The 26,079-nt window shown below is 39.6% G+C and overlaps 3 protein-coding genes across 3 annotated transcripts in view; 2 read left to right on the top strand and 1 right to left on the bottom strand.

The window, feature by feature from the left end:
- LOC311034806 (uncharacterized protein) overlaps positions 1-26,079 on the top strand; it is a 313,846-nt gene that overhangs the window by 78,736 nt on the left and 209,031 nt on the right. The window lies entirely within an intron of this gene.
- Positions 307-10,772, bottom strand: slx1b (SLX1 homolog B, structure-specific endonuclease subunit). Its single transcript, XM_084043814.1, has 6 exons — positions 10,294-10,772; positions 9,471-9,522; positions 7,344-7,516; positions 5,948-6,119; positions 4,207-4,425; positions 307-441 (listed from the first exon to the last, which is right to left on the bottom strand). The coding sequence occupies exons 1-6, from the start codon at positions 10,464-10,466 to the stop codon at positions 412-414; spliced, it is 819 nt and encodes a 272-aa protein (XP_083899940.1). The 5' UTR covers positions 10,467-10,772; the 3' UTR covers positions 307-411.
- LOC311035541 (bolA-like protein 2) lies at positions 11,853-14,213 on the top strand. Its single transcript, XM_084043815.1, has 3 exons — positions 11,853-12,032; positions 12,650-12,747; positions 13,598-14,213. The coding sequence occupies exons 1-3, from the start codon at positions 11,970-11,972 to the stop codon at positions 13,695-13,697; spliced, it is 261 nt and encodes an 86-aa protein (XP_083899941.1). The 5' UTR covers positions 11,853-11,969; the 3' UTR covers positions 13,698-14,213.

The raw sequence follows: 26,079 nt of genomic DNA, 5'->3' as shown, positions 1-26,079 counted from the left end.
ACCAGAAACGAGGGCGTGGCCGCACGACACATCTGGACATTTGGTGATGATGATACACAAAAGGAGGAGCAGATCTACAAGCTCACAACACATCGCAGCACGTTGTGTGTTGTGAGCTTGTAGATCTATATTCGACTCCGCCATACAACGGACGAAGTATAAATTACACATAAAGCCTCTGTTTCCAGACAAAGAGGTGAAATCTACAGATACAAACGTTCAATACATTAATGCAAGGAATTTCATACAAAAAGTGTATAATATTTATTGACAATTCATTTCTACAAAGACATAAAAAAACACATCTGTGATTTCATGTAGCATTAATCCATGAGTAGGATCACACACACACACACACACACACACACACACACACACACACACACGCACACACACACACACACACACGGTTCACATCTGCAGTTGGTCTGTCCAGTGACTCTGTAGAGGAAAACATCACAACATGAGTAAAGAAACACTAAACACATTCTAAGCTGATTTTAAAGGAGTAGTTCCCCCAAAAAAAAGAATGTATCAATTTCACACCCCATGAAGCCTTGAATTCATGGAGATTCTTTTGTTTTTGTCACATTCCTAAGACAATAATGTGATCGGCGATGCGGAAAGATGCTAATGTCTCCGGTAGGAGACTCAAAGTTGAAACTCTTTGTGTCTCCTACCGGAGCCACCGCCGGTCATCAAATTATTGGCTTAGGAATGCGACAAAAACTAAAAAATATCCATGAATTCAAGTCTACATGGGGTGACTAATTGATAGAAAAAAAAGTTGTTTTGGGGGTGAACTATCCCTTTAAGGTAAAATGATGGTTTGAGTGACAAGAGTCAAATGACACCACGTTGTGTCTCATGACATTCTCATGATCGTTATGATCATTCACATGGTCTGCCACTCACACACAACATCACCACAACATGTAAACATTAACCCATTAAGACCTGAAGCCCATTCTACAAAATGTCTTCTAAATCCCAACAGTATTCAGAAAAACGTATGTTTCTATATCAGTGGTTCTCAAACTTTTTCATGTCAACGACCCACAAAAAACAATATAAATTTGGCGTCGGACCTCCATTTCAAAATATGTTGTTCCAGGGACCCCCCAGAAGCAAAGATTTGAGTTAAAAAATGTTCGCTTAAAAATAATATACATATTCAAAGATTTGCACACATTTTCCCGATTTTTCAAAAATAGCAGATCTACAAGCTTGTAGCGCGGCACTCGGTGCCGCGCTATGAGCTTGTAGATCTGCTATTTTTGAATAGCCCAAAGTGTAAAATAATGCTTTTTTTTTAGCTCAAATCAAAAAGTGACACAGATGCGTCCCAGGTCTCAATGGGTTAAGGAAGTGAATGTACAGTTAGTCAGAATCAGAGTCATCTTTATCGTCACGTCACAAGGTTTACAGAAGTAAAAAAAAAAGTGGGTGAACATGGTGTTGGTGCGTAGTTCCCATCGGGTGCATCTCCGTGGTAACGGAGCTTACTTTCGTCTTACCAACCAATCAGAGCACGCGACACACAAACATGACTCCACCTCCGCCCGTAGCACTTGACCTATAGTTATGACCAGTGGTGGAAAAAGTACTCAAATTCTTTACTTAAAGTATCAATACTGCATTGTAGAAGTACTCAGTTACAAGTCAAAGTGCGGAATCCAAAATGTACTTCAGTAAAAGTACAAAGGTATTGGTATCAAAATGTACTTAAAAGTACCAAAAGTAAAAAGTACAAAAATGTTTGAAAATAGCAGATCTACAGGCTCACAATCGCCATGCGACGCGTTGTTGTAGATCGGCTATTTTCAAATAGCCTGTGTATGAAACAGGGCTGAAGTGGTTAATGTATGTTTTATAATGTAATAATCTGCAGAGTATAACTAGTAACTAAAGTAGTCAAAGAATTGTAGTGGAGTAAAAGTACAATATTTGCCTCTGAGATGTAGTGGGGTAGTAAAAGTACTGAAAATTGGAAATACTCCAGTAAAATAACAAGACCAGGAGACCTGATTCTGCCAGACCCAGACATCACATGACGTGTCAGCCTGTGTGTATGCCCATATATGGACGAAAGGGGGACAGACTTTTATGGCTGGGTCCTAAGGACAAAGTGACCATGCCCATGTATGGAGAAAACAGGTACAAAGCCTCATGTAAGCCAGACCCCCTGGCAGTGGTGGAAAGTAAATAAGTACATACACTCAAGTACTGTACTTAAGTACAATTTTGAGGTATTTGTACTTTACTTGAGTATTTCCATTTTCCAATACTTTTACTTCTACTCCACTACATCTCAGAGGCAAATATTGTACTTTTACTCCCCTACAATTATTTGAAAACTTTAGTTACTAGTTACTTTTCAGATATAAACTATGATATAATGAAACATACATTAACCACAATAGCCAGGGGTGCACATAACTTTTTAGGTCTGGTACGCAGAAGAGCACCTGGACATGTGACTTGGTGCGCATGGCGCCCGTCCCGTTTTGTCAACGGGGGGGGGGGGGGTTCAGCCCGGACAGTTTTGTCAACGGGGGGGGGGGGGGGGGGGGGGTTCAGCACGGTGCCCACCGGACAGTTTTGTCAACGGGGGGGGGGGGCGAGAAAAAAAGGACGCCCTGCTTCTAAATTCCGCCGATTTTCGCCGTTTTTTTTTCTCACGCTGTTAGATAAAGCCCCCAAGGTTGGTGCCCTGTGCTGCTGCGCTGATTTTATCCGCCAGATTGGGACGTTCACGGCATATTTTGCACCATTACGGTGCGTTCATCATCGGTGACGAGTGCCATAACAGCCGCTGCTGGCTGCGTGCATGCAGCGAGGCAATGCGAGGCGATGCGAGTCATATCTCTACCCCTGTGCCTAATGGCTGTACATGGGGCCGACGGGTGCTTTAGAGTGATTGTGTGAGTGTGGCTTCAGGAAGGAAATTCCTAGCCTCGATCTCCAGGCTTTTATTTTTTAGTTTTGCTAAAAAATAAAAGCTTGGAAATTCCTGTCCCAGCTGTTGGTGCGCAAAAGCGCCTCGCGTCGCCTGATGTGGTGCGCATTTTTTATTTTGGGTGCGCATGCGCACCTGCGCACCAGTTATGTGCACCCCTGACAATAGCCCTATTTTATAGCTAGGCTATTTGAAAATAGCAGATCTACAAGCTCACAACGCGTCGCATCGCGACGCGTTGTGAGCTTGTAGATCGGCTATTTTCAAATATTTAGTACTTTTAATTTTGGTACTTTAAGTACATTTTGATGCCAATACTTTTGTACTTTTACCCTAGTACATTTTTAATTCTGGACTTTTACTTGTAACTGAGTATTTTTATATTGCAGTATTGGTACTTTTACTTAAGTAAAGAATTTGAGTACTTTTCCCACCACTGCCCCCTAGGTCCGGCAAAAAAACAAAAATCACACCCAGTGTGAAGAGAGCGGTGTGGTCATCACAGTGATGGAGGTGTGGTCATCACAGTGATGGAAGCTCACTTTTTTTTAAAAGTGTTTTTTTTAAGTGCATAGTCCTATTTATAGGTTATTAATTTCATCATGTGTCTCGCTAGCCAATCACAGTGCTGAATATAGAGTCAGCCAATAGAGTCAGCCAATCACAGTACAGCTAGGGGTGTACTAATGTAGAGGGGTGTGCTATTATGAGCCAATCACAGTGCAGCGAAGGGTGTACTAATGAGGTGTCCCAACCCCACTTATAGGAGCGGCTACACCGCTCAAAAATCACACCCAGTGTGAAGTGAGCGCTGATATTTATGTTATGTGATATTTATTCATTTCATCATGCATCTCGGTAGCCAATCACGGCACGTCCTGCGAAGTGACGCGCTTATATTTTGTACATTATTATTAATTTCATCATGCGTCTCGCTAGCCAATCACAGCGCGTCTGCGAAGTTCGACGTTCATTTCATCATGTGTCTCGCTAGCCAATCACAGCACGTCCTGCAAAGCTTAGCCTATGGGCGTGTTTTCCACAGCATGGCGTCACAGCGAAAGACACATTTTCACGACGGAAAGAAAAACTTTCACCACAGATGGGTCCTAAACCCTCTTATAGGACCCTTACAGGTCTGTAACTCTGAGAGAGTGTGAGTGTGTGTGTGTGTGTGTGTGTGTGTGTGTGTGTGTGTGTGTGTGTGTGTGTGTGTGTGTGTGTGTGTGTGTGTGTGTGTGGCCGACCTGTTGCGAGGCCGTGATGTCATCGTCCTCCAGGTCGCCGTAGCAACCGTTCCTGTGCCGCACCAGGTCCCCCCAGAGCAGAGGCCGGCGACAGCGGGGACACGCCCCCTCCACCGGGAGCACGTGACCCGGCTCCGCCTTCAGGAAGTGCCTGGCCAGGCACGTCATGTGACTGCTCATGTGACAGGAGGCGTGGAAGCAGGTCAGCTGATCTGCGGGCTGGAGAGGTGGGAGGGGGGATGGGAGGGGGGATATGATTGTGTGTGTCAGCAACCGGTTCGCTTGAGATGAACCCATTCAATCTAGGAACGCGTCTGTGTCGTTTTTAGATTTGTTTGGGATATTCAAAAATAGCAGATCTACAAGCTCATAGCGCGGCACCAAGTGCCGCGCTATGAGCTTGTAGATCTGCTATTTTTTTGAAAAATCGCAAAAATGAGTGCAAATCTTTGAACATAATCAAATGTCTTCCAATTGTTTTTTTCAATTTTTAAATGGTTAAGGTCCTTACACACCTTTTTTTCAAGCGAATAATACGTTGTTTTTTTTAAATCTTATAAAGTCAATGCCAGCTTACATGGAGCGAAAAAGCGAAAAAGCATATTTTAATTATTCGGAACAAGTCCGAATTTTGCGTATATTCGCATATTCGCCGGTGTGTAACCACCTTTAGGATTTAGAAGACATTTGTAAAAAAAAAACTAATGTTTCTATATCAGTGGTTCTCAAACTTCTTCATGTCAAGGACCCCCAAAATGATCTGTATTTGGCTGTGGACCCCCATCTCAATATGTTTTGTTCCAGGGACCCCCCCAGAAGCAAACATTTCAGTTACAAATGTTCGCTTTAAAAATATATTCAAAAGATTTGCACAAATTTTCACAATTTAAAAATAATAGCAGATCTACAAGCTCATAGCACGGCACTCGGTGCCGCGCTATATGAGCTTGTAGATCTGCTATTTTTATATGAATAGCCAAAGAAATCTAAAATGACAGAGATGCGTTCCCGGTCCGGTCTTAATGGGTTAACGGTGGATTCACTCTTACATTTTTCTGTCAATTTTCTTGAAGGACCCACACCACGTCAGTCATGTAATTAAGCACGTTAACCCAGTCAAACCGGGAACGCATCTGTGTAACCACTTACATATTTTATACTTTGGCTATTCAAAAATATAATTTCATGAAATATGTATTTTTAAATCTTGTGTGCATGTGTGCAAATATTAGAATATATATATATTTTTAAGGGGAAATGTTTTAACTCAAATCTTTGCTTTTGGGGTTCCTGGAACAACATATTTTGGTCGATGGAGGTCTGTGGCCAAATACATATCATTTTGGGGGTCCTTGACATGAAAGAGTCTGAGAACCACTGATATAGCAACACACGTTTTTCAAATAACTGCAGGATTTCGAAGACTACATTTGTAGAACCCCCCAGAAGCAAATATGTTACAAATGTTTGCCGTGAAATAAATGTATATATATTCAAAGATTAGCACAAATGTTCACAATTTTTCAAAAATAGCAGATCTACAAGCTCGGCACTCTGTGCGCTATGAGCTTGTAGATCTGCTATTTTTGAATAGCCAAATAAATCTAAATATGACACAGATGCTTCCCCGGTCTTAAAGGGTTAAGTGACCCTATCACAATATCGCGTAGCGTCATATCACAATTTCATATATAATGTAAAACCCATAATCTGAACCCGGCCCATGCTGCAGACAGTGTACCTGCACAGCTTTCCTACAGATGGAGCATAGAGATGTCAGTCGGGGTGCGTCCTCCTCTCCCTGGCCAGATGGTGGCGCCGATGCCGCCGCCTGCTGCTTCTTCTTGGCGCGGACGGCGCCGAACGCGATGGGGACGTGTAGCGGAGGCTGGAGGAGAGGCTCAAAGTCCATCCTGTGTGTGAGTACAACCATCAGGACATTTTACTGGACCATTCATTGTACAGTTGTCGTACAGTAGAGTACACCATTGGTTCTCAAAGTGGGGTCCGGGGACCCCCAGGGGTCCGTGGGGGGGGTTCCAGGGGGTCCCCAGCGAGATGTGTTAATATAGCATCACAATAATTTTAACCACTTTAACCTTTTATACTTTGGCTATTCAAAAATAGCAGATCTACAAATGTTTGAAAAATCGTGAACATTTGTGCAAACCTTTGAACATATATACATTTTTAAGCGAACATTTGAAACACAAACCTTTGCTTCTAAGGGTCCCTGGAGCAAAATATTTGAGATGGGGGGCCGCGACCAAATACATATAATTTTGGGGGTCCTTGGCACGAAAAAGTTTGAGAACCACTGGAGTAGACAGATGCCAGGTCCATTTGTAGATCTGGCATCATAGTGCAGGGGTCTTCAACGTTTTCAGGCCAAGGACCCCTTAGCTGAGAGAGAGACAAGCTCACAACGCGTCGCATAGCGACGCGTTGTGAGCTTGTAACACAGTATTTCTACAGCTTGTAACACAGTATTTCTACAGCTTGTAACACAGTATTTCTACAGCTTGTAACACAGTATTTCTACAGCTTGTAACACAGTATTTCTACAGCTTGTAACACAGTATTTCTACATTGCAGTGTTGATACATTTACTTAAAGGGGAATTTTGGACTATGGTTTTCTTACCTTTTCTATGGCGTTATGATATCTTAGTAGAAACATTTCATAAATCCATCCCGGGTCCGCCACAGCTTAAAACGTGCGCCAATAGGCCTTGCACTAGATCTCGTATTTTAATCGTTTTTTTTTTATCTGACATTCACAGTACGCAACCAAAAAAAAAAAACAGAAGTCTCGCTAGACGAGATCGAAATCTCGAGATTTTGATCTCGTCTAGCGAGACCTATTATTATTTTTTTAATATTATTTTTACAGTGTTCTGTCACTATGAACGTCAGATCTCACCAAAAAAAAAAGGTAAGAAAACCGTAGTCCAAAATTCCCCTTTAAGCACAAAATATGAGTACTTTTTCCACCACTGGTGACAAATAACTGAAATAGACAAATAATTCACTGTTTACGGATTGCTATTTTTCAACAGATACATGTATTCAGATAAACTGTAAGATTATTGAACAATTAATTGCTATTTCCTCAAATAGTTCCCTCTGAGAGCTCACCTGTACTCCTGCTTGAGCCAGCGCGTGGTGAGGGGCAGGCGGCTCCACGGCGCCACCCGCAGCATGTTGGAGACCACGCGCCAGTGGAACTGCAGGCTGGACTCCTTCTTGGACCGCCGGGTCACATGGGCCAATCGCCTGGAGGAGTGGGGGTGCTGCCACGCCCACTCGAACTGACCAATAGAACGACACGAGACATGTGTCACATGGGCCAGACGCCTGGAGGAGTGGGGGTGCTGCCACGCCCACTCGAACTGACCAATAGAACGACACGAGACATTATGTCACATGGGCCAATCGCCTGGAGGAGTGGGGGTGCTGCCACGCCCACTCGAACTGACCAATAGAACGACACGAGACATGTGTCACATGGGCCAGACGCCTGGAGGAGTGGGGGTGCTGCCACGCCCACTCGAACTGACCAATAGAACGACACGAGACATATGTCACATGGGCCAATCGCCTGGAGGAGTGGGGGTGCTGTCACGCCCACTCGAACTGACCAATAGAACGACACGAGACATATGTCACATGGGCCAGACGCCTGGAGGAGTGGGGGTGCTGCCGTGCCCACTCAAACTGACCAATGGAACCATACGACATATTATTTTATTTTGCCTCGTTTTCAAAAATTGCCAATTCTTTTTTTTTGGTATATACAATAGGGCTTCAGCATTATAGTACTTGTATGTAAACAGGCTTTAAAGGGGATGTAAGTGTTTGCTTGTTTGTGTTCGTTTGTTAAAATAAGTGTTAAATAACTACATTTCCACAAAGGAGGCGCATGCATTTAATTCAGTCTGAACAGAAGCAGGATAAAACATATCCCCCACCGTCCATACAAATCATACTGTACATGGGCAACTGGCGGCCCGGGGGCCACATGCGCCCCCCACCTTCACTTAATGCGGCCCACAGGTTAATATCAGAATAGTGATATATTATTGATTTCAGCTGTTATGATTCCTAACATGCAAACATGACCCGCTTTAATTACTTCAGTCTATATTAGTAGCTTAATGACTAGTATTAAAATTCTATTGTCTTGTTTATGTCCAATGTGTTTGTATTTAAGTTCATAAAGTTAACATACAGTATAAGTAAATGCATTTGAAATTAAATAATAGTGTTACTTTTCAGGAGTCCAATACAAAAATATCACCAAAAAAAATCTGAATTCCAATTCAAAAATAGCAAAAATAGCAGATCTACACGCAGTGCAACGCGTTTCGAGCTTGTAGATCTGCTATTTTTGCAATAGAGCACCGAAGACTGACGTAAATTTACACATCCTAGGTTTGTCTACCTGGTTCGTGGTTTTCCACCCCCATTCTGAATCCCCATAGACGTATTTAATATCGCGTCAAATAAGAACTGTGTTCCAAAAATAAACAAATGATCCGGCGGTTTGACTCTTATGGATATGAAGCATCAACTGACGGTGAGAAAACGCTGATGTTACTTCGGCCGAATTACCGGTAGTTAAATTTTCGCCAGAAACAGACTGTATCAAATTTAACCCATTTAGACCTGCTGCCAACTATACGTTGTTATACCTTTGAATCCGGGAGCCACCTCTGTGTTTCATTAGTTGTTGCTATAACATATAGCAACATCATGTTGTATACATTTTTTTAGTAAGAATTTGAACATTTTCAGAAATCTTAGGTTAGGTTTTAGAAGGCGTTTTTAGAATCGGCCTCAGGTCTAAATGGGATAAGTGACTGACTATCATAAACAATACAGAACCTCCTCCCTAACAATATTGCCGAGACAGTCTGTTTATTTTTGGACCACAATTCTTATATGAGACGATTCTATGACGACCCAATGTTATTCTCCATAGAGAAATTACTTCTACGACCCAGGGGATGAACGAGTGACGTCATGACTTCTGTTCTCTATTCTGTGTGACATAGAATGGCCCGACACTGAGTATATGCCATGTGGCCCTGGCCTATAGTATGGAGTGAGTGTGGAAACATGGTGGCCCTCTCCATCATCAAAGTTGCATCACCTCTGATACGAATGAGCACAGATGGGAGGGAGGTCAAAACCCTTAGCATGGACATCGCTATATATAACAAGATTATTATATGAAGTACAGAAAGACCACAGAAACCTCACCCTCAAGGCTGCGATGTCCGATGGAAAGCCATGGATGATGAGAACCATCTCCCTGGACAGAACAAACAAACAAACATGTAATCACACACACAAAAACAATAATCATTGCACACATAATATATGGGGCCCTGCAGCATATTGCTACACATCATTTATTGATTGAACACTTAAATAACAGTTTGCAAATAGTACAGTGCAGTGGTGGAAAGTAGCTAAGTACATTTACTCCAGTACTGTAGTTAGGTACAATTTTTAGGTATTTGTCATTTACTTGAGCATTTACAATTTCCAATACTTTTACTTCTACTCCACTACATCTCAGAGGCAAATATTGTACGTTTTGCTCCACTACATTTATTTGCAAACTTTAGTTACTAGTTACTTATTACTACAAAACAATCATTAACCACTTCAGCCCTATATACATTTTGACCATTTGAAAATAGCAGATCTACAAGCTCACCATGCATTATTTTCAAATGATTTTTATACATGAGGAAACTTGTGAAATGGGACATTCTGCATAATGACTACTTTTACTTTTGTACTTTAAGTACATTTTGATACCAATACGTTTGTACTTTTACTCAACTAAATTGTGAATTCCTGACTTTTTACAGAGTATTTATTTCTACACTGCAGTATTGATACTTTTATTTAAGTAAAAAAAAAAATACTTTTACCACCACTACAAAAAGCCTCTGAGATGTAGTGGAGTAGAAGTAAAAGTATAAAAAGAATTGGAAGTACTTCAACTTTTTTTTTTTTTCCAACTTAAAGACAATACTTGAGTAAATGTACTCAGTTTAATACTTCATCATACCAGGGTCCCCGCCCACTGGTCCTCTTGGCTCCGCCCTTCTGACGTCCCCCGTTGTGCTGGCCGATGCGCCGCTCCGGGTTGACCGTAAAGCCGATGTAGATGCGCCCCTTAAACTTGGGGTTGGTGCAGAACAGCATGTAGACCCCAAAGAAACTCTCCACCTCCACCACCATGATGTATAAACTATTATAATTAATACTAATAATAATAATACCACAGAGGGGCCTGATTCATTTAACCCCGTTTGTTTTTAACCTAGCCGAATATCGGCTGCGCATATTCTACTAATATTACGGTAACTAGTAAACAAACCGTAGAGCTACCGTTACAAACTAAACACATTTAACATTAATAAAAAACATATTTTATAATCGTGTCGCTGTGTTCTGACCCTTCACAAACAACTGATAATATTATAAATGTTATAAAATAAAATGCACATGTCATTAAGCTGCTCCCTCCTCTGCTCTGCTATGCGTTTGACGCACAGATGCTAAATGCTAATAAGTGTTAGCATGCTGCCTGCTGCTGCCAGTGTTGCCAGATTGCGTGAGAGAAACAAGCAACCTGGTCTATGAAAATAGCAGATCTACAAGCTCACAACGCGTTGACGCGTTGTGAGTCTGCTATTTTCCGAAAAACATCTTGAAGTGAAAAATGTAGAATATTCTTTTTGATGGGGGGGTCCTTGAATAATAATTACATATTAATCTGGGGGTCCTTGACATGAAATATTTTAGAACCACTAGTTTAAACGACATTAAGAATCGATTAAGCCCAAATAATCAACTACACTTTAGAAACAAGCCTAACAAAAACGTAACCATATCTAGCAATATTTACAAGCAACTTTACAGAAAAACAAGCCCAATGTTGCTTATAATAAGCAGACATGGCAACGCTAGTGAGGTATAAGGGCTGCAGTTGATTCAAATACTCATAGCTGTCCGCCGCTTTGCCTGATTAAAACTACATTAAAACAAACAGTGCTTCCAGATGTTTTTTTACTCAAGTAAAAGTATCAACACTGCAATAAAGTATAAATACTCTGTTACAAGTAAAAGTCCTGAATTAGAAATTTACTTGAGTAAAAGTACAATAGTATATTGGTATCAAAATATACTTAAAAAAACCAAAAGTAGAAAGTACTCATTGTGCAGAATGTCCTATTTCACAAGTTTTTAAATGTATACAAATCTTTTGAAAATAGAAGATCTACAAGCTTGTAGATCTGCTATTTTAGCCTCACGGATAACACTTATAACATATCATTAAACGTTTGCCTTGATGTATTATAGCGCATAAGATGTTTGAAATATTTTAGTTTTTTTTTTTTATTATTTTGTGTCAGGCACAATATTCGACTCCACCTCACAGCGAGGACCCCACACAATCCGCTCCTGCGATTGGCCACGTTGCCGAAACACGTCCCGCCCCCCACGCTCTGATAGAACGAATCCCATTGGTCACGGCTGCCGCCGCCCCAATGCGATTGGACGCTTGGATTATTCCCCCCCCCAACAACTCCACCCTCACTGAACTGTCTCTCATCTCACTGACTGAACCATCGGATACAAATGTTTCCATGAAATCAATTGATCATAAACACAAAGGATACATTAACAGGTTACATTGTAGCAGTAGCTTTATTAAAGTGTAACATCTAGTTATTCATCATGGCTGTGACAGCTGATCAGATCAGAGATAAACTCACCAAGGAGCTGGGAGCTGTACATGTGGTATGATTATTGATTTTGTTATAGAAGCACATGTTTATCATTGTTTTTGTACATTACACCAGTGGATCTCCAACATTGTCATGTCAAGGACCCCCAAATGAATATCTATTTGGCTGCAGACCCCCATCTGAACATACCTTGTGCCAGGGACTCCCGGAAGAAAAGATTTCTGTTGTTAAAAATTGTAAAAAAAAAAAAAAAAAAAAAATGCTATTTTTCTTTTTTAAATTCAAGGTTCATTTAAAAAAATAGTTGAAAATCAATCTATAAGCATGTAAGGTGTGGTGTTTTCAAATAGCCGAACAGTAAAAAATGATTAAAGTGTTTAAATTGTTCCTAATTTTTCTGGGGACCCCCTGGAACCCCCTTAAAGGGCAAGCCCACTTTGGTAGAGGTTTAGGTTGTGTAGTTACCTTGCCATGATGTAACTCCAAAGGTGGACAAGAAATCAAACATAATTGCTCCATTGATTAGAAATTGATAATCTTTGAATATGAGCTTGGATATCTGCTATTTTTGAATAGCCAAATAAATCTAAAAATGACACAGATGCGTTCCCGGTCTTAATGGGTTTAAGAAGTTGTTAAAACAAACAGTGCACCTCATGTGTTTCACAGGAAGTAGAAGACACCTCGCCCAACAGATGTGCGGCTAGCTTCAAGGTGCTGATCGTGTCGTCGCAGTTCGAGGCGAAACCTCTTTTACAGAGACACAGGTAATGGTCACAATAAACCTCTTTTACAGAGACACAGGTATAGTAACAATAAACCTCTTTTACAGAGACACAGGTATAGTAACAATAAACCTCTTTTACAGAGACACAGGTATAGTAACAATAAACCTCTTTTACAGAGACACAGGTATAGTAAATGGTGCATTTCTATAACGCTTTTGTCCAAAGAGCTTTAAAATGTGCATTACATTGACACATTCACAAACACACACACACACACACACACACCAGTGTTGATTTCGTATGCCTAAAACTATGACGAAAAATGTTGGTCGACTATCTTTTTACACTGACGAAAACAAAATAAAAACTAAGCTACGATGACTAAAACTAAGACTAAATATATTGACAATTTGGTCAACAAATAAAAACTAGACTAACATGTTAGTGAGGGACTAGTGGAGAAGAGATCCAGTAGAACTAAAAGACAAGTAATTTTACAGTGTGTTTGGTTGCGCTCGGGTGTTGCGCTCTGAAAATAGCAGATCTACAAGCTCACAACGCGTCGCTCTGCGACGCGTTGTGAGCTTGTAGATCGGCTATTTTCAGTATGCAACCAAGTGTAAAATCAAGCATTACGACAACATCAAGGCACCGCCAAAATACGTGTGTTTATTTTTTTATGTTGTGGAACAAATGGAAACAAATACATTTGGTTCCATTTGTACTCTTCTCTGAGTTAAATGAACACGTAGGATTTTAACAGTGTGAGTACATGGAGGTATACATTATACCCCCATGTACTACTCACACTGTTAAAATCCTACGTATAAACATATTATACCGTATAATGTGTTTTGTTTTGTTTAATCTTTAACCATTTGTGTGACAGGCTGGTGAATACGTGTCTAGCAGAGGAACTGAAGGAGATCCATGCCTTTGAACAGAAGACCCTCACTCCTGAACAATGGGAAAAACAGAAGACCCAGTAACACACTGATGTACACACACACACACACACACACACACACACACACACACACACACACACACACACACACACAGAAGACCCTCACTCCAGAATGATGGGACAAACAGAAGACCAAGTGACAATAATAAGAACATACTGATGTAGAGACACACACACACACACACACACACACACACACACACACACACACACAAACACACACACAGGACCCTCACTCCAGAACGATGGGACAAACAGAAGACCCATTGACAACAATATCAACACACACACACACACACACACACACACACACACACACACACACACACACACGTGCAGTAGAATAGCATGTGTGTGTATTATGACATTAAGGCGTGCAGAACCACATTGTCCTCATATATAAGTTGACAATTCCACGCTATAATGGACCATAATATCTGTATATAAAGATAAAGCCAGGCCAGATATACTGAACCTGAAGAAGAACTACAGCTGTTTATCTGTATATCAGAGATACAACAGTTAAATGTCATGAAACAATAAAACAAATAAAAACATTATCTATAAGTCATTGTTGTCTGTGTCACTAGTGTTTAAGCATTCATTTACAACAGTGGTTCTAAAATGTTTTCGTGCCAAGGACCCCCAAATTGATATATTTGCCCGCGGACCCCCATCTGAATACGATTTGTGCCAGGGACCCCCAGGGAAGATGGGATTTGTGTTAAAAAAAAAAAAAAAATATTCAAAATCTTTTGAACATTTCATATTTTTCAAATATTTTAAAAAATAGCAGATCTACAAGCTCACAGCGCGGCACAAAGTGACGCGCTGTGAGCTTGTAGATCTGCTATTTTTGAATAGCCAACATACAAATGGATAAAGTGGTTAAAATGATGATGCCATGTTAACTACTTTTGCTGGGGAACCCCACCAAGGACCCCTGGGGGTCCGGGGACCCCACTTTGAGAACCAATGATTTACAGCAGTGGTTTTCAACCCTTTTCATATCAAGATCCATTATTTATTCAGCATTTGAGCCACAGAACCACCGTTTGATGATTTTGGGGGTCATGGCCTGAAAAGCTAGAGAACCACAGACTGCCCTATATGACCAACAAGTAATGCAAAGTTATATATATTTTATATTGTAATATTATGCAATCAATGCAGTTTTTCATGGCCACAGATCTCTATAAATACATGGCCGTAACGTCAGCACACATGCGGTTGTAAAGTCTCAGACATGTTGACAGGATGGACGTGTGGTTTTATCACCTTTATGTTCTTAGAAGAGACTAAAATGCAGTGGTGGAAAAAGTACTTACTTTATTTTACTTGAGTAAACGTAAACATTACTTAAAGTACCAAAAGTAAAAGTACTCATTATGTCCCATTTCACAAATGTCAAAATGTTTACAAATCTTTTGAAAATAGCAGATCTGCAAGCTTGTAGATCGGCTATTTTCAAACAGCCAATATGTAAAGGGATGAAGAGGTTAATGCATGTTTTGTAATAATAATAAGATAATAAAAAGGAACTAGTAACTTAAGTTTTCAAATAATAGTAGTGGAGTAAAAGTACAATAATTGTCTCTGAGATGTAGTGGAGTAGTAGTAAAAGTATTGAAAATTGGAAATACTCCAGTAAAGTAAGAATTCCTCAAAGTACAGTACTTGAGTACATGTAGGCTACGTATTTCCACCACTGCAAAAATGACTCTGTGCCCTGACAATGTGACAATGTGGTCAGCTTGGTTTTAAGCTGCTCACATTACGCATTAAAAGCTGATAAAAACACAGAACAGGTACACAGTAACTAACTGTTGACCTAACACTCAGTGGTGGAAAAAGTACTCAAATGTTTTACTTAAGTAAAAGTATCAATACTGCAATGTACTGTAGAAATGCTCTGTTACAAGTAAAAGGCCTGCATGTGTTCAAAATGTTACTTGAGTAAAAGTACAACATTATTGGCATCAAAATATATTTAAAGTACCAAAAGTAAAAGCGTGTTTGAAAAAACATGTTTGAAAATAGCACATCTACAAGCTCACAACGCGTCGCAGTTGTGAGCTTGTAGATGTGCTATTTTCAAATAGCAGAGGTTTACAATGGCACTAAAGTGGTTAATGTTTTATAATATGACCATTTATATCTGCAAAGTAACTAGTCACTAAAGATTTCAAATAAGTAGTAGTAGTGGAGTAAAAGTACAATATTTGCCTCTGAGATGTAGTGGATTAGAAGTAAAAGTACAGAAAATTGGAAATACTCCAGTGAAGTAGGCTAAAAAAAAATCCTCAAAATTGTACTTAAGTAAATGTACTTTGTTACTTTACACCACTGAGGGGGGGCCCTGAGCTCTTGGGCCCCTGGGCCTACAGGTCAGGGGTCAGTGTAAATGTTCCTGTCCACATCCATGGAGAAGAAAGGGGTTTGAATCCTCTCTCTCTCTCTCTCTCTCACTGCATTATAGCGACTCCTACAGGTTGATCAGGGTATCTGTTCAGCAGGGTTAGAACAACCAGGCCACCTCTATCAAATCATCAACCAAATCCTCACAGTGTTCATGTAACTCTGAGAGCATATGAAATGGAACCAAACAGACATACATCATGTCAAAATCCAAATATATCAGTGACAATGCAATGCAGATCATGATCAAAACTGTCTGTATGAGCTACAAACAAGCAGACTACCAGTTATTATGGAAACACATCATCTTTTCCTCATAAAATGACACAATAACAATATTTCACTAATTGTTTTGCTTTTAGTCAGTTTAGCGTGTGTGTAGTCCTCAGACACAGAGATGGCATGTGCAAGTTACAGTTAAAGCAAGTATCCATGCACATGTCAAAGGAACACACACACACAAACACACACACACACACACACACACACACACACACACACACACACACACACACACACACACGCACGCACACGCGCGCATGTTTTTATTAAAACATATTAGTCTCAAACAATCTGCCCTTTTTTTTTTATATATTTGTATTTATTTAATTTGTTAACTTATTTGGTGTGGGTTCTTAATGATGGACAGTTGTGTGTGTTTGTGTAACTTTAGAGAGATCGTGAAGCTACTGGAAAAATGTGGTTACTTCTAGCTTCCGTCAGCACAGCCTACGCATGTGTGGTTCATGTTTATGATGAAAAAATAGATTAGAAATTAGATGAAGTTCATCAGATAAGATCAGGTGTTAAACCTCAGAGCCAGCCTAGCAGAGGAGAGGTGACGTTGGTGTGTGTGTGTGTGTGTGTGTGTGTGTGTGTGTGTGTGTGTGTGTGTGTGTGTGTGTGTGTGTGTGTGTGTGTGTGTGTGTGTGTGTGAGTGAGGTGGTTTGTTTGTATTGGTTCACAGAGTGTGAGCTGTCACATGTGATATAAATGTAACAGTGTCGTCTACGTTTAGGACAGTGAAGACACGTCTTCAGTGAGTTGTGAAATGGTGGAACATGGCTGTGGCTGAACATTATGAAAACATTGAGCTCCAAGAGATGGACCATACAATCTATGATGATATTGACGCCTGGCCTGACGCTCAAGAGAGAGATCCACTCCAAGAGGAACATCATGTTGACACCACGACTACAGCAACAGGGACTGAAGTACAAATGGCTGAAGAAGGACATTATGAAACCCTTGACCTCCAACAGATAGGTGATGCGACCTATGAAAATGTTGCTAAGACCAAGAAAGATCTACTGAAGAAACTGCGGGCTGGTAAGATTAAAACTAATGTACAAATCACAAAGAATAAACCTTTTTACAGGAGTTTCAAAGATTTTAACCGATCTCACTCCTGTGTGTGTGTGTGTGTGTGTGTGTGTGTGTGTGTGTGTGTGTGTGTGTGTGTGTGTGTGTGTGTGTGTGTGTGTGTGTGCGTGCGTGCGTGCGTGCGTGCGTGCGTGCGTGCGTGCGTGCGTGCGTGCGTGCGTGCGTTCGTTCGTGCGCATGTGTGTGCATGTGTGTGTGTGCGCACGCGCAGGCATGAGTGTGTATGTGCGTGCATGCATGCGTACATGCTTGTATGTGTGAGTGCAATGTTCTTTCTTATATGCACTTTGTAACTGGCTGTTTTCCCATTACCTGACTGCACTGGCAGTGTTTATGTCCTTTGTACAAGGCATTCTTGTACTTCTGTTTATGTGGACATAAATAAATATTTTGTGTGTGTGTGTGTGTGTGTGTGTGTGTGTGTGTGTGTGTGTGTGTGTGTGTGTGTGTGTGTGTGTGTGTGTGTGTGTGTGTGTGTGTGTGTGTGTGTGTGTGTGTGTCCTCCAGACAGAAGACGGAACAAGCGGGTTGGAGTCGGTGTTGGATTGCTTTGTGTTGTTCTAGCTCTCCTCAGTGTTGCTGTACCACTAAAACTCTGTAAGTTAAGTATCATAACAATGTATTTTATCACAATGTATGCACTATGTGATATGTGATACCTCATACAATCTATTATCAGTCAGTGGTTGTAATATGTTTAGTATAGCAGCAACATAAGCAGCATTTGTAGATGGACATTATTATTATTTACAAAATGTAGGTGTTTTTAAGTAGTGGATCCCTCATTTTACAGATCAGTCCAAAATGGTGGAGAGACAACAACTACTGAGCCGTTTAGATGAGTTACAGAACAAACATAACAACCTGACAGAACAGTTACAGAGCCGTTTGGACCTGACAGAGAGCAGGAATGACAAGTTACAGACCAGGTATGACAAGTTAGAGACCAGGTATGACCTCCTGACTGAAGAGCGAGACCAATTACAAATCAAGAACAACAACCTGACTGAAGAGAGAGATGACCTGAAGAGGATGCTCTGTGACTGTGGTCAGTGAAACATCACTGTTTTTATTCATTGTTATATCATGTTGTTCATCATTTGTTATTAATTTGACCAATACAAAAAGGACAAACTTTAATACACTTTTTTGTCAGAATCACTTGGATGGCAGACATTTGACAGAGGTTGTTATTACATCTCTACTGAGAGGAAAACCTGGGATGAGAGCAGACAGTGGTGTAGAGATAGACAATCTGACCTGATTGTCATAAAGAGCCAAGAAAAACAGGTACATGTGTGTGTGTGTGTGTGTGTGTGTGTGTGTGTGTGTGTGTGTGTGTGTGTGTGTGTGTGTGTGTGTGTGTGTGTGTGTGTGTGTGTGTGTGTGTGTGTGTGAGCACAAGTGTGCGTGCGTGCGTGCGTGCATGTGTGTGTGTGTGTGCGCGCACATTAGTGCATTTTGTGGGGACACACATCTATTGTACAGTTTGTACATCAATAACCATCAGTTTTTCTGTCCAGGACTTTGTTGACAGTTTCAACAAGTGGATATGGCTGGGTTTGACCGACAGAGACGAGGAAGGAATCTGGATGTGGGTAGATGGCACACCACTGACCACACCAACGTAAGACTGATCATCTTACATCGTATCAAATGTTATCATAATATACAAATCTGCTACATTGTCACAAAGACATCTGATGTCTACTTCACGATCCAGTTAATGTGCATCTAATATCTAGAACAGTGGTTCTCAAAGGCTGTGTCAGTGATGTGTCATGATCAGTGTAGGGCAGTAACACGTTACATTAATATATACTGTAATATTATTACTTTCCCCAGTAACGAGTATTATAATTTTAATATTATTACATTACTGATCCAAGTAACCTTGCGTTACCAGGGCCGGATTAACCCTTCGTGGTGCCCGGGGTTAAAACCTGTTGGTGCACCCGAAACGGGTCGTGATGAATTGAGTACAATGGACCACAATGGAAACAAGCCCCCTGGGCCTTTATGTGTTATCCTTTTAACATAACCTTTGTTTATAAATTATTCAATCAATCAATCAATCAATCAATCAATCAATCAATCAATGATGCAGCCTATGTGCAGGTCTGGTGATATATGGTCTGGGTCAGGTCAGTGTGTGGCTCAAAAATGAAGCCAGTGCCAGGCATGCATAGTACACACACACACACACACACACACACACACACACACACACACACACACACACACACACACACACACACACACACACACACACACACACACACACACACACACACACACACACACACACACACACACACACACACACACACACACACACACACACACACACACACACACAGGAATACTTTCAACATTTGGAAGTATCGTCATTATGTTGAGTTTATTTCAGTCAAAGATACAAACATTGTCGTCCATTATAAACTTTGTGCAGGCCTGTTTGAGAGGCTTCATAGTGTTTAGTGCTGCTTTTAGGAAGTTTCTGATTCCTCCTGTAAGGATAATTCATTCTTAGCTGTCTGGCAGATACGTTGTATCTCCATATTGTGACTTTTTATATTTCTTTGTAAATTAATGCCCTACTTCATTATACAAGAGTGTCGCACAAAAGTAGTGAAAATAGCAGATTTACTGCTGTGGGCTTGTAGATTGGTTATTTTCACCATTTTAAAATGTTTTTAAAATAACAATGAAAAAGGAATTGTTTTGGACGCCTGGGTTTCCATCCGACAGCAACGGTATGGAATATGAAGAAAAACAGTAAAAGTAATATAATATGTAAGTAATATAAAGGCCAACACACACATATATTTCTAAGCTATAATGTTTAAAAAAAACAAGAGGTTGTTATTTAAAGTAAGAGTGTGTTTACTTGACAATGTCACATTCATGGTTAAAATGAATGTTTTTTTTTACTGTGTTTCTGAAACTCGGCGAGGCGACAGGCTGACTTTAATCATTATGCTGAAATCCTGCGTCCTCCATGACTGCAAGGGGCTGCAAATGTTTGGCCATAAAAACCCCAATGTTTTAGTTATGAGTTTGATATGTCTGATAATATCATCTGCTTGAAGATGCTGTTTAAATGCTATGAGGTGTTCTTTCCTACCCGACTCTCTCCTCCTTGTTCTGTCATCAGACGCTGGGAGGATTTCTGCATAAAATGGTGTCCTATATTGAAAGCAGACTATTATAATCTATAAGGTGTTAGTTGGACTCTGATTGCAAACAGTCAACGTTTTATCCTCCATGTCTTGTCATTGTCGTCACCCGTCATATAATACTTATTATATTAATATAGTAAGTGAATCCATAAAGTCTAATGATGGTCTCATTGCCGATCAAGCTCACATAATAACTGACTTCATGTTAATATCCCTACAACATGTAAATGTGTAGCTATCTTAAAATGAATAGGCTATACATACTGTAATATAGGGTAATAAGCTAAGGTACTGATCTTTATTATAAATGTGAACTAGAAGATTAAATCATCTACTAGTTATATGCAGCTAACAAACAACTTGTAGCCCAACAACTGTTAAACTGATCTGCTGCTTTTCAGAACATGATGTCACTGCACAGATTATTACGTTTTGAAGTTATTAAATACAAAATGAATGAAATAACTCACATATCGTCCTGCAGCTCTAGTGCAGAGGGTTTCAACCCTTTTCATATCAAGGTCCATTATTTATTGGGCATTTGAGCCACTATGGACCGCCGTTTGATGTGATTTAGACTCTCAGACCCAAGACTTATATTTAAGAATATAAGAATATTTTGTTGTCGTTGGATAAGATTTTGTCCACAATTCCATCCATGATGTATTGATGTTGGTTCCATAGGACTGATAACAAGCAAACGTTGATCAAAATGAATAATTCTTCTACATTCTCTAATTGTGTTACTTCTTGTAAATTAAGTAATACAGATGTTTAACAATAATTTAACTCTTGACAGCGTAACATTTTACACTCTCAAGAGTTAAAGATCTATAAGGGTCCATTTGGTTACCAAGCAACTCTCCATCATTTAGCTGGGGACCACCTGGAACCCTCTCAAGGACCACTGGTGGTCCCCTGGACCACTCCCACTGAGCATTTTTCGGGCTATTAGACGTCTAAAATACGTCTAAGGGGTAGGCTAAAACGGGGTTATAATTGGTCTACTGGTGAAAGTTTTTTAGCGGTCTAGGCTTAACCTAGACGTTGATTCGCTGTTTTTTAAGCGTCTATTTATAGACCGTCTATATTATAGACGTTGAAATGACGTCTATAATATAGACGGTCTATAATATAGACGGTCTATAAATAGACGCTTAAAAAACAGCTAATCAACGTCTAGGCTAAGCCTAGACCGCTAAAAAACTTTCACCAGTACACCAATTATAACCCCGTTTTAGACGGAGGTCTAATAGACGACTATGGCTCACTGGGCTGGTTGAGAACCACTGCTCCAGTGCATCAGCAGTCCCAACAGTGCCATCTACTGGCTTGAACTAGTCAAGACACATAAAAACTCCTGCAGCCACGCGGCATCCATAGAGTTAAAAATAAGGCAACAGCACGATGCTTCCTGTGGGTTAATTTGGTAACTAGCAATTTATTACTGTTCCTGAGTAATTATTAAAAAAACTGGTCATGAGATCCAGGTGAACCACTCATTATTAGTGAAATATATACAAATAGGCTAATTATATTCATATATGTTTTTTTTCTCTATATCAGTACTTTGTGTGCACTCATTTCTATAGCCTTAAATACATATTATAACTATTTATTCATTCATTTATCCCACACATTTCCCAAAGTGGCAAAATAAGGCGATCTACAAGCTTATACACATGCAACATGTTGTGAGCTTGTAGATCGGCTAATTTAGCAACGAATACGTTTGAAAACCACTGAATATAAAATGAGGAGATGATTAAAAAACAAACGATTTAGAGTGAAAAAACATCCTTGTAAAAGTATTGTATTAATTATATGTTCCTACTTCTACAGGTACTGGAGGTCTGGTGAGCCTCATTATGAAGACAATGACCCTGCAAAAGGCCATTACCTTAATGCAGAAGAAGACTGTGTTTATTATTATGATGGGTCTCAGTCTGGCTATCCTAGCAGAGGATGGAACGATGCACGGTGTTCTAACCATTACTACTGGATGTGTGAAAGAGCTCTGTGCTGAAACCATCATGTTCACCATGTATCAGTTAGCTGGTGTGTTGTCTGCCTTAAGTTCTACCCAATATGCACTGTAGACATTACATAAACATTTATAGTCATATTTTCATATATATAGTTAAAGGGGAGCCTATAGAATGTTAATAACATTAATCTAACAGCCATTTGTTCCATTTTAATACCATGTTTCATGTAGATTAATATAATGTTTGTTCTGTTCTTAAAACAGTGCAAGAGAAGTTATGCATCAATTTCTCACCAGTTTTAAGCATTTTATTTCATTTCTTTTGCCATTTAACTTTCTTATTGATTGATTATGTGCTTTAACCACTTAAGCCCTATTTTATACTTTGGCTATTGGAAAATAGCAGATCTACAAGCTCATCACAATGTGTTGTGAGGTTGTAGATCTGCTACAGGACTACAATGAAAACAAGCCTCTAGGGATCATTGTGTTATCCTTTTAGCATCATTGTAAAATCAGACCACTGTACTATTTGCAAACTGTTAATAAAGTATTCAATTAATCAAATGCTATTTCTTTTTATTAAGATTTTCCTCTTAATAATAGTTTATTCTTCTAATCTGTTTTATGTAAAGCACTAGCTACATGTTTTGTATTGAAGGTAATATACAAAGTTGTACAAGTTGCATTATTACTATTATTATCATCATCATTATTATTATTATGTCTGTAAAACATTATAAACACATTTATGAGACAATGCTCTCATACAGTATGATTTAGTAATAGTTGTGACAGGCCCTCCTCCTCCTCACAATTCTTCTACATTCTGTTATGTTATGTTATGTTTTATTTATTTGATATGGACATCACAGTTACATTGGACAAAACCAGATGCATTGTTTACAGTGTATATAGCACGAGTGCTAATTTTCAACACCTGTCCACAGGAAGCTTTTCTAAAATACATTAATACCAATCTAAAACCTAATCAGGTACAACAAAAATAATTATATATATATATATATATATATATATATATATATATATATATATATATATATATATATATATATATATATACACATACATACATGCACTAATAATTAGCATCATCAAAATCATTATTTAGACCCAATACATAAACCAAACAAAAGAAGACATAATCATTCAGATAACCAGTCAGCAGCTATACGTGTGAGCACATTTGATTTGATTTCAACCATAATTTGAGTTCTCTGTTAAACACATTACCATCCGTCTCTAGTTTTAGAACCGTAGGCAAAGAGTTCCAGAGGTTTACCCCCTTTACTGAGAAGGCAGACTGCCCGAAGGTGTTTTTGCTTTTAGGTACAATACAATCACCATGAGTTGATGCACGTGTGGTTGCTCTACCAGAGCTCTGACGCCTATCAACCAGTCCAGAAAACAGAGGTGAAACATGATTATGTGAGCATTCAAAAAACAATTTGATAGTACAAAAAAACACAACATTTTCAAAGGTAAAAAGGTTGTGTTTTCTCTACTTCTTGTAAATTAAGTAATACAGATGCAGATGTTTAACACTAATTGAACTCTTGAGAGTGTAAAATGAAACCAAATGGACCCTTATGGGTCCATTTGGTTTCATTTTACACTCTCAAGAGTTAAAGATCTAATAAGGGTCCTTTTGGTTACCATTACCAACTCAACAACATCATTTAGCAGGGGACCACCTGGAACCCCCCTCAAGGACCACTGGTGGTCCCCGAACCACTAGTTGAGAACCACTGATTTATAGCAAGGGTTGGCAGCCATTTTAGGGCTCATGATCAACGAACCCAGTGGTTCTAGAAGGCTGACAGGGACCTCCAGAAGCAAATATATATGTTAAAATATGCTATTAAAAGATGCGTCCCTTTTTCCCCACGACATTTCAAAAATAATTCAGAAATATCACATCTATAAGCTCACAACGCGTGTTGTGAGCTTATAGATCTACTCAAGTACTGGGCTACTTCGTACAAATGCATTTATAAAATGACAAGACCTTGTTCAATAGAAAAAAACTAAATTGGTCTACGTCTATGAGAGAATGAGACAGAACGTGCATTTACTTTAAAAAGAATCTATGCACTTGAGCATAATGTAAAACAACTACCCACCTGTGTGCATGTGACAGCACATCATGTGTGCGTTCATGTGAAACACACTTTATATTGAATATAAATGACATGACTAACTCATTATACACATTTCTAAGAACACACACGTGTGTGTTCACAAAGTGTGTGTGTGTGTGTGTGTGTGTGTGTGTGTGTGTGTGTGTGTGTGTGTGTGTGTGTGGTACTACCGTACTTGTGAAGGCCAGGTGTCCCCTAGTACAGTGGTTCCCAAACTGGGGGTCCCCAAATTATTTTTTTGGGGGGGGGGGCCCATATGATTAGCTTAATGTGCAACAGTGTTTTCTCACTCAACAGTAAACAAACCAACATTTAATAGGTGTATACAGGGTATCTGTGCATTTATGGACAAATAAAGTATCTATCATTGTGAAAATAGCCGATCTACAAGCTCACATAGATCGGCTATTTTCACAATATTTACCTGTGGAACCGAGTCAAACTCAACTCCTACAATTCCAAGTGCTTGAGAGTGCAAGTTCATATATGATTATTTTGGGGGGTCCTCAGTTCAAATATGATTATTTTGGGGGGTCCTCAGTTCATATATGATTATTTTTGGAGGCTCCTCAGTTCAAATATGATTATTTTGGGGGGGTCACGACCTGAAAGGTTTGGGAACCCTTGCCCCAGTACAAGGTGAGAAATAGAACGTTCTGAGGAACCATTTTCTTGGTCCCAGGCCAGAAGAGAAAGGGTTGTTTTATGGTTAAAAAATATATAATATATAAATATGATATAATATTAAAGTTAATCTTATAACTAGAATAGATTCAGGATTCTATTATTTTAACGATTGCTAAAATCGTTACATTTCTGGTAAGTAAACACAACATGTGTTATGCTATCTTACTTTAAAGGTTTAAAGGTCCACTTCACCCATTTTCAACCTATCTTTATATAATTGGTCCTCACTAATGCTCATTATAACGTGACACCAATCAATTAACTCTGTCTACTGGGCTGTGGACAGTTCAGAAACCACTGCCTACCAGTGACATCATCGCTATGCAGTTTTGGTATTTGTTTTTTAAATATTTATATAATAATTCATATAAATGCAAGAGCAGTGGTTTCTCTTCCAGCATGCAGGAAGAGAACGTTTCTATGATGTCACTGGTAGTGCTAGTTTATTCTCTCTCTCTCTCAGTCTCTCTGAGGAGAATCCATCCAAACGCCTTAAAATAATCTGGGAAGATAAACATGTTTGTTATCCTTCAGTGGATATGAGAGAGAGAGAGAGAGAGAGAGAGAGAGAGAGAGAGAGAGAGA

This window comes from Gymnoscopelus microlampas, assembly GCF_963454915.1.
Source record: "Gymnoscopelus microlampas genome assembly, chromosome: 19".
In the NCBI taxonomy this organism is placed as follows: domain Eukaryota; kingdom Metazoa; phylum Chordata; class Actinopteri; order Myctophiformes; family Myctophidae; genus Gymnoscopelus; species Gymnoscopelus microlampas.
This window is presented reverse-complemented; position numbering and strand designations above follow the sequence as displayed.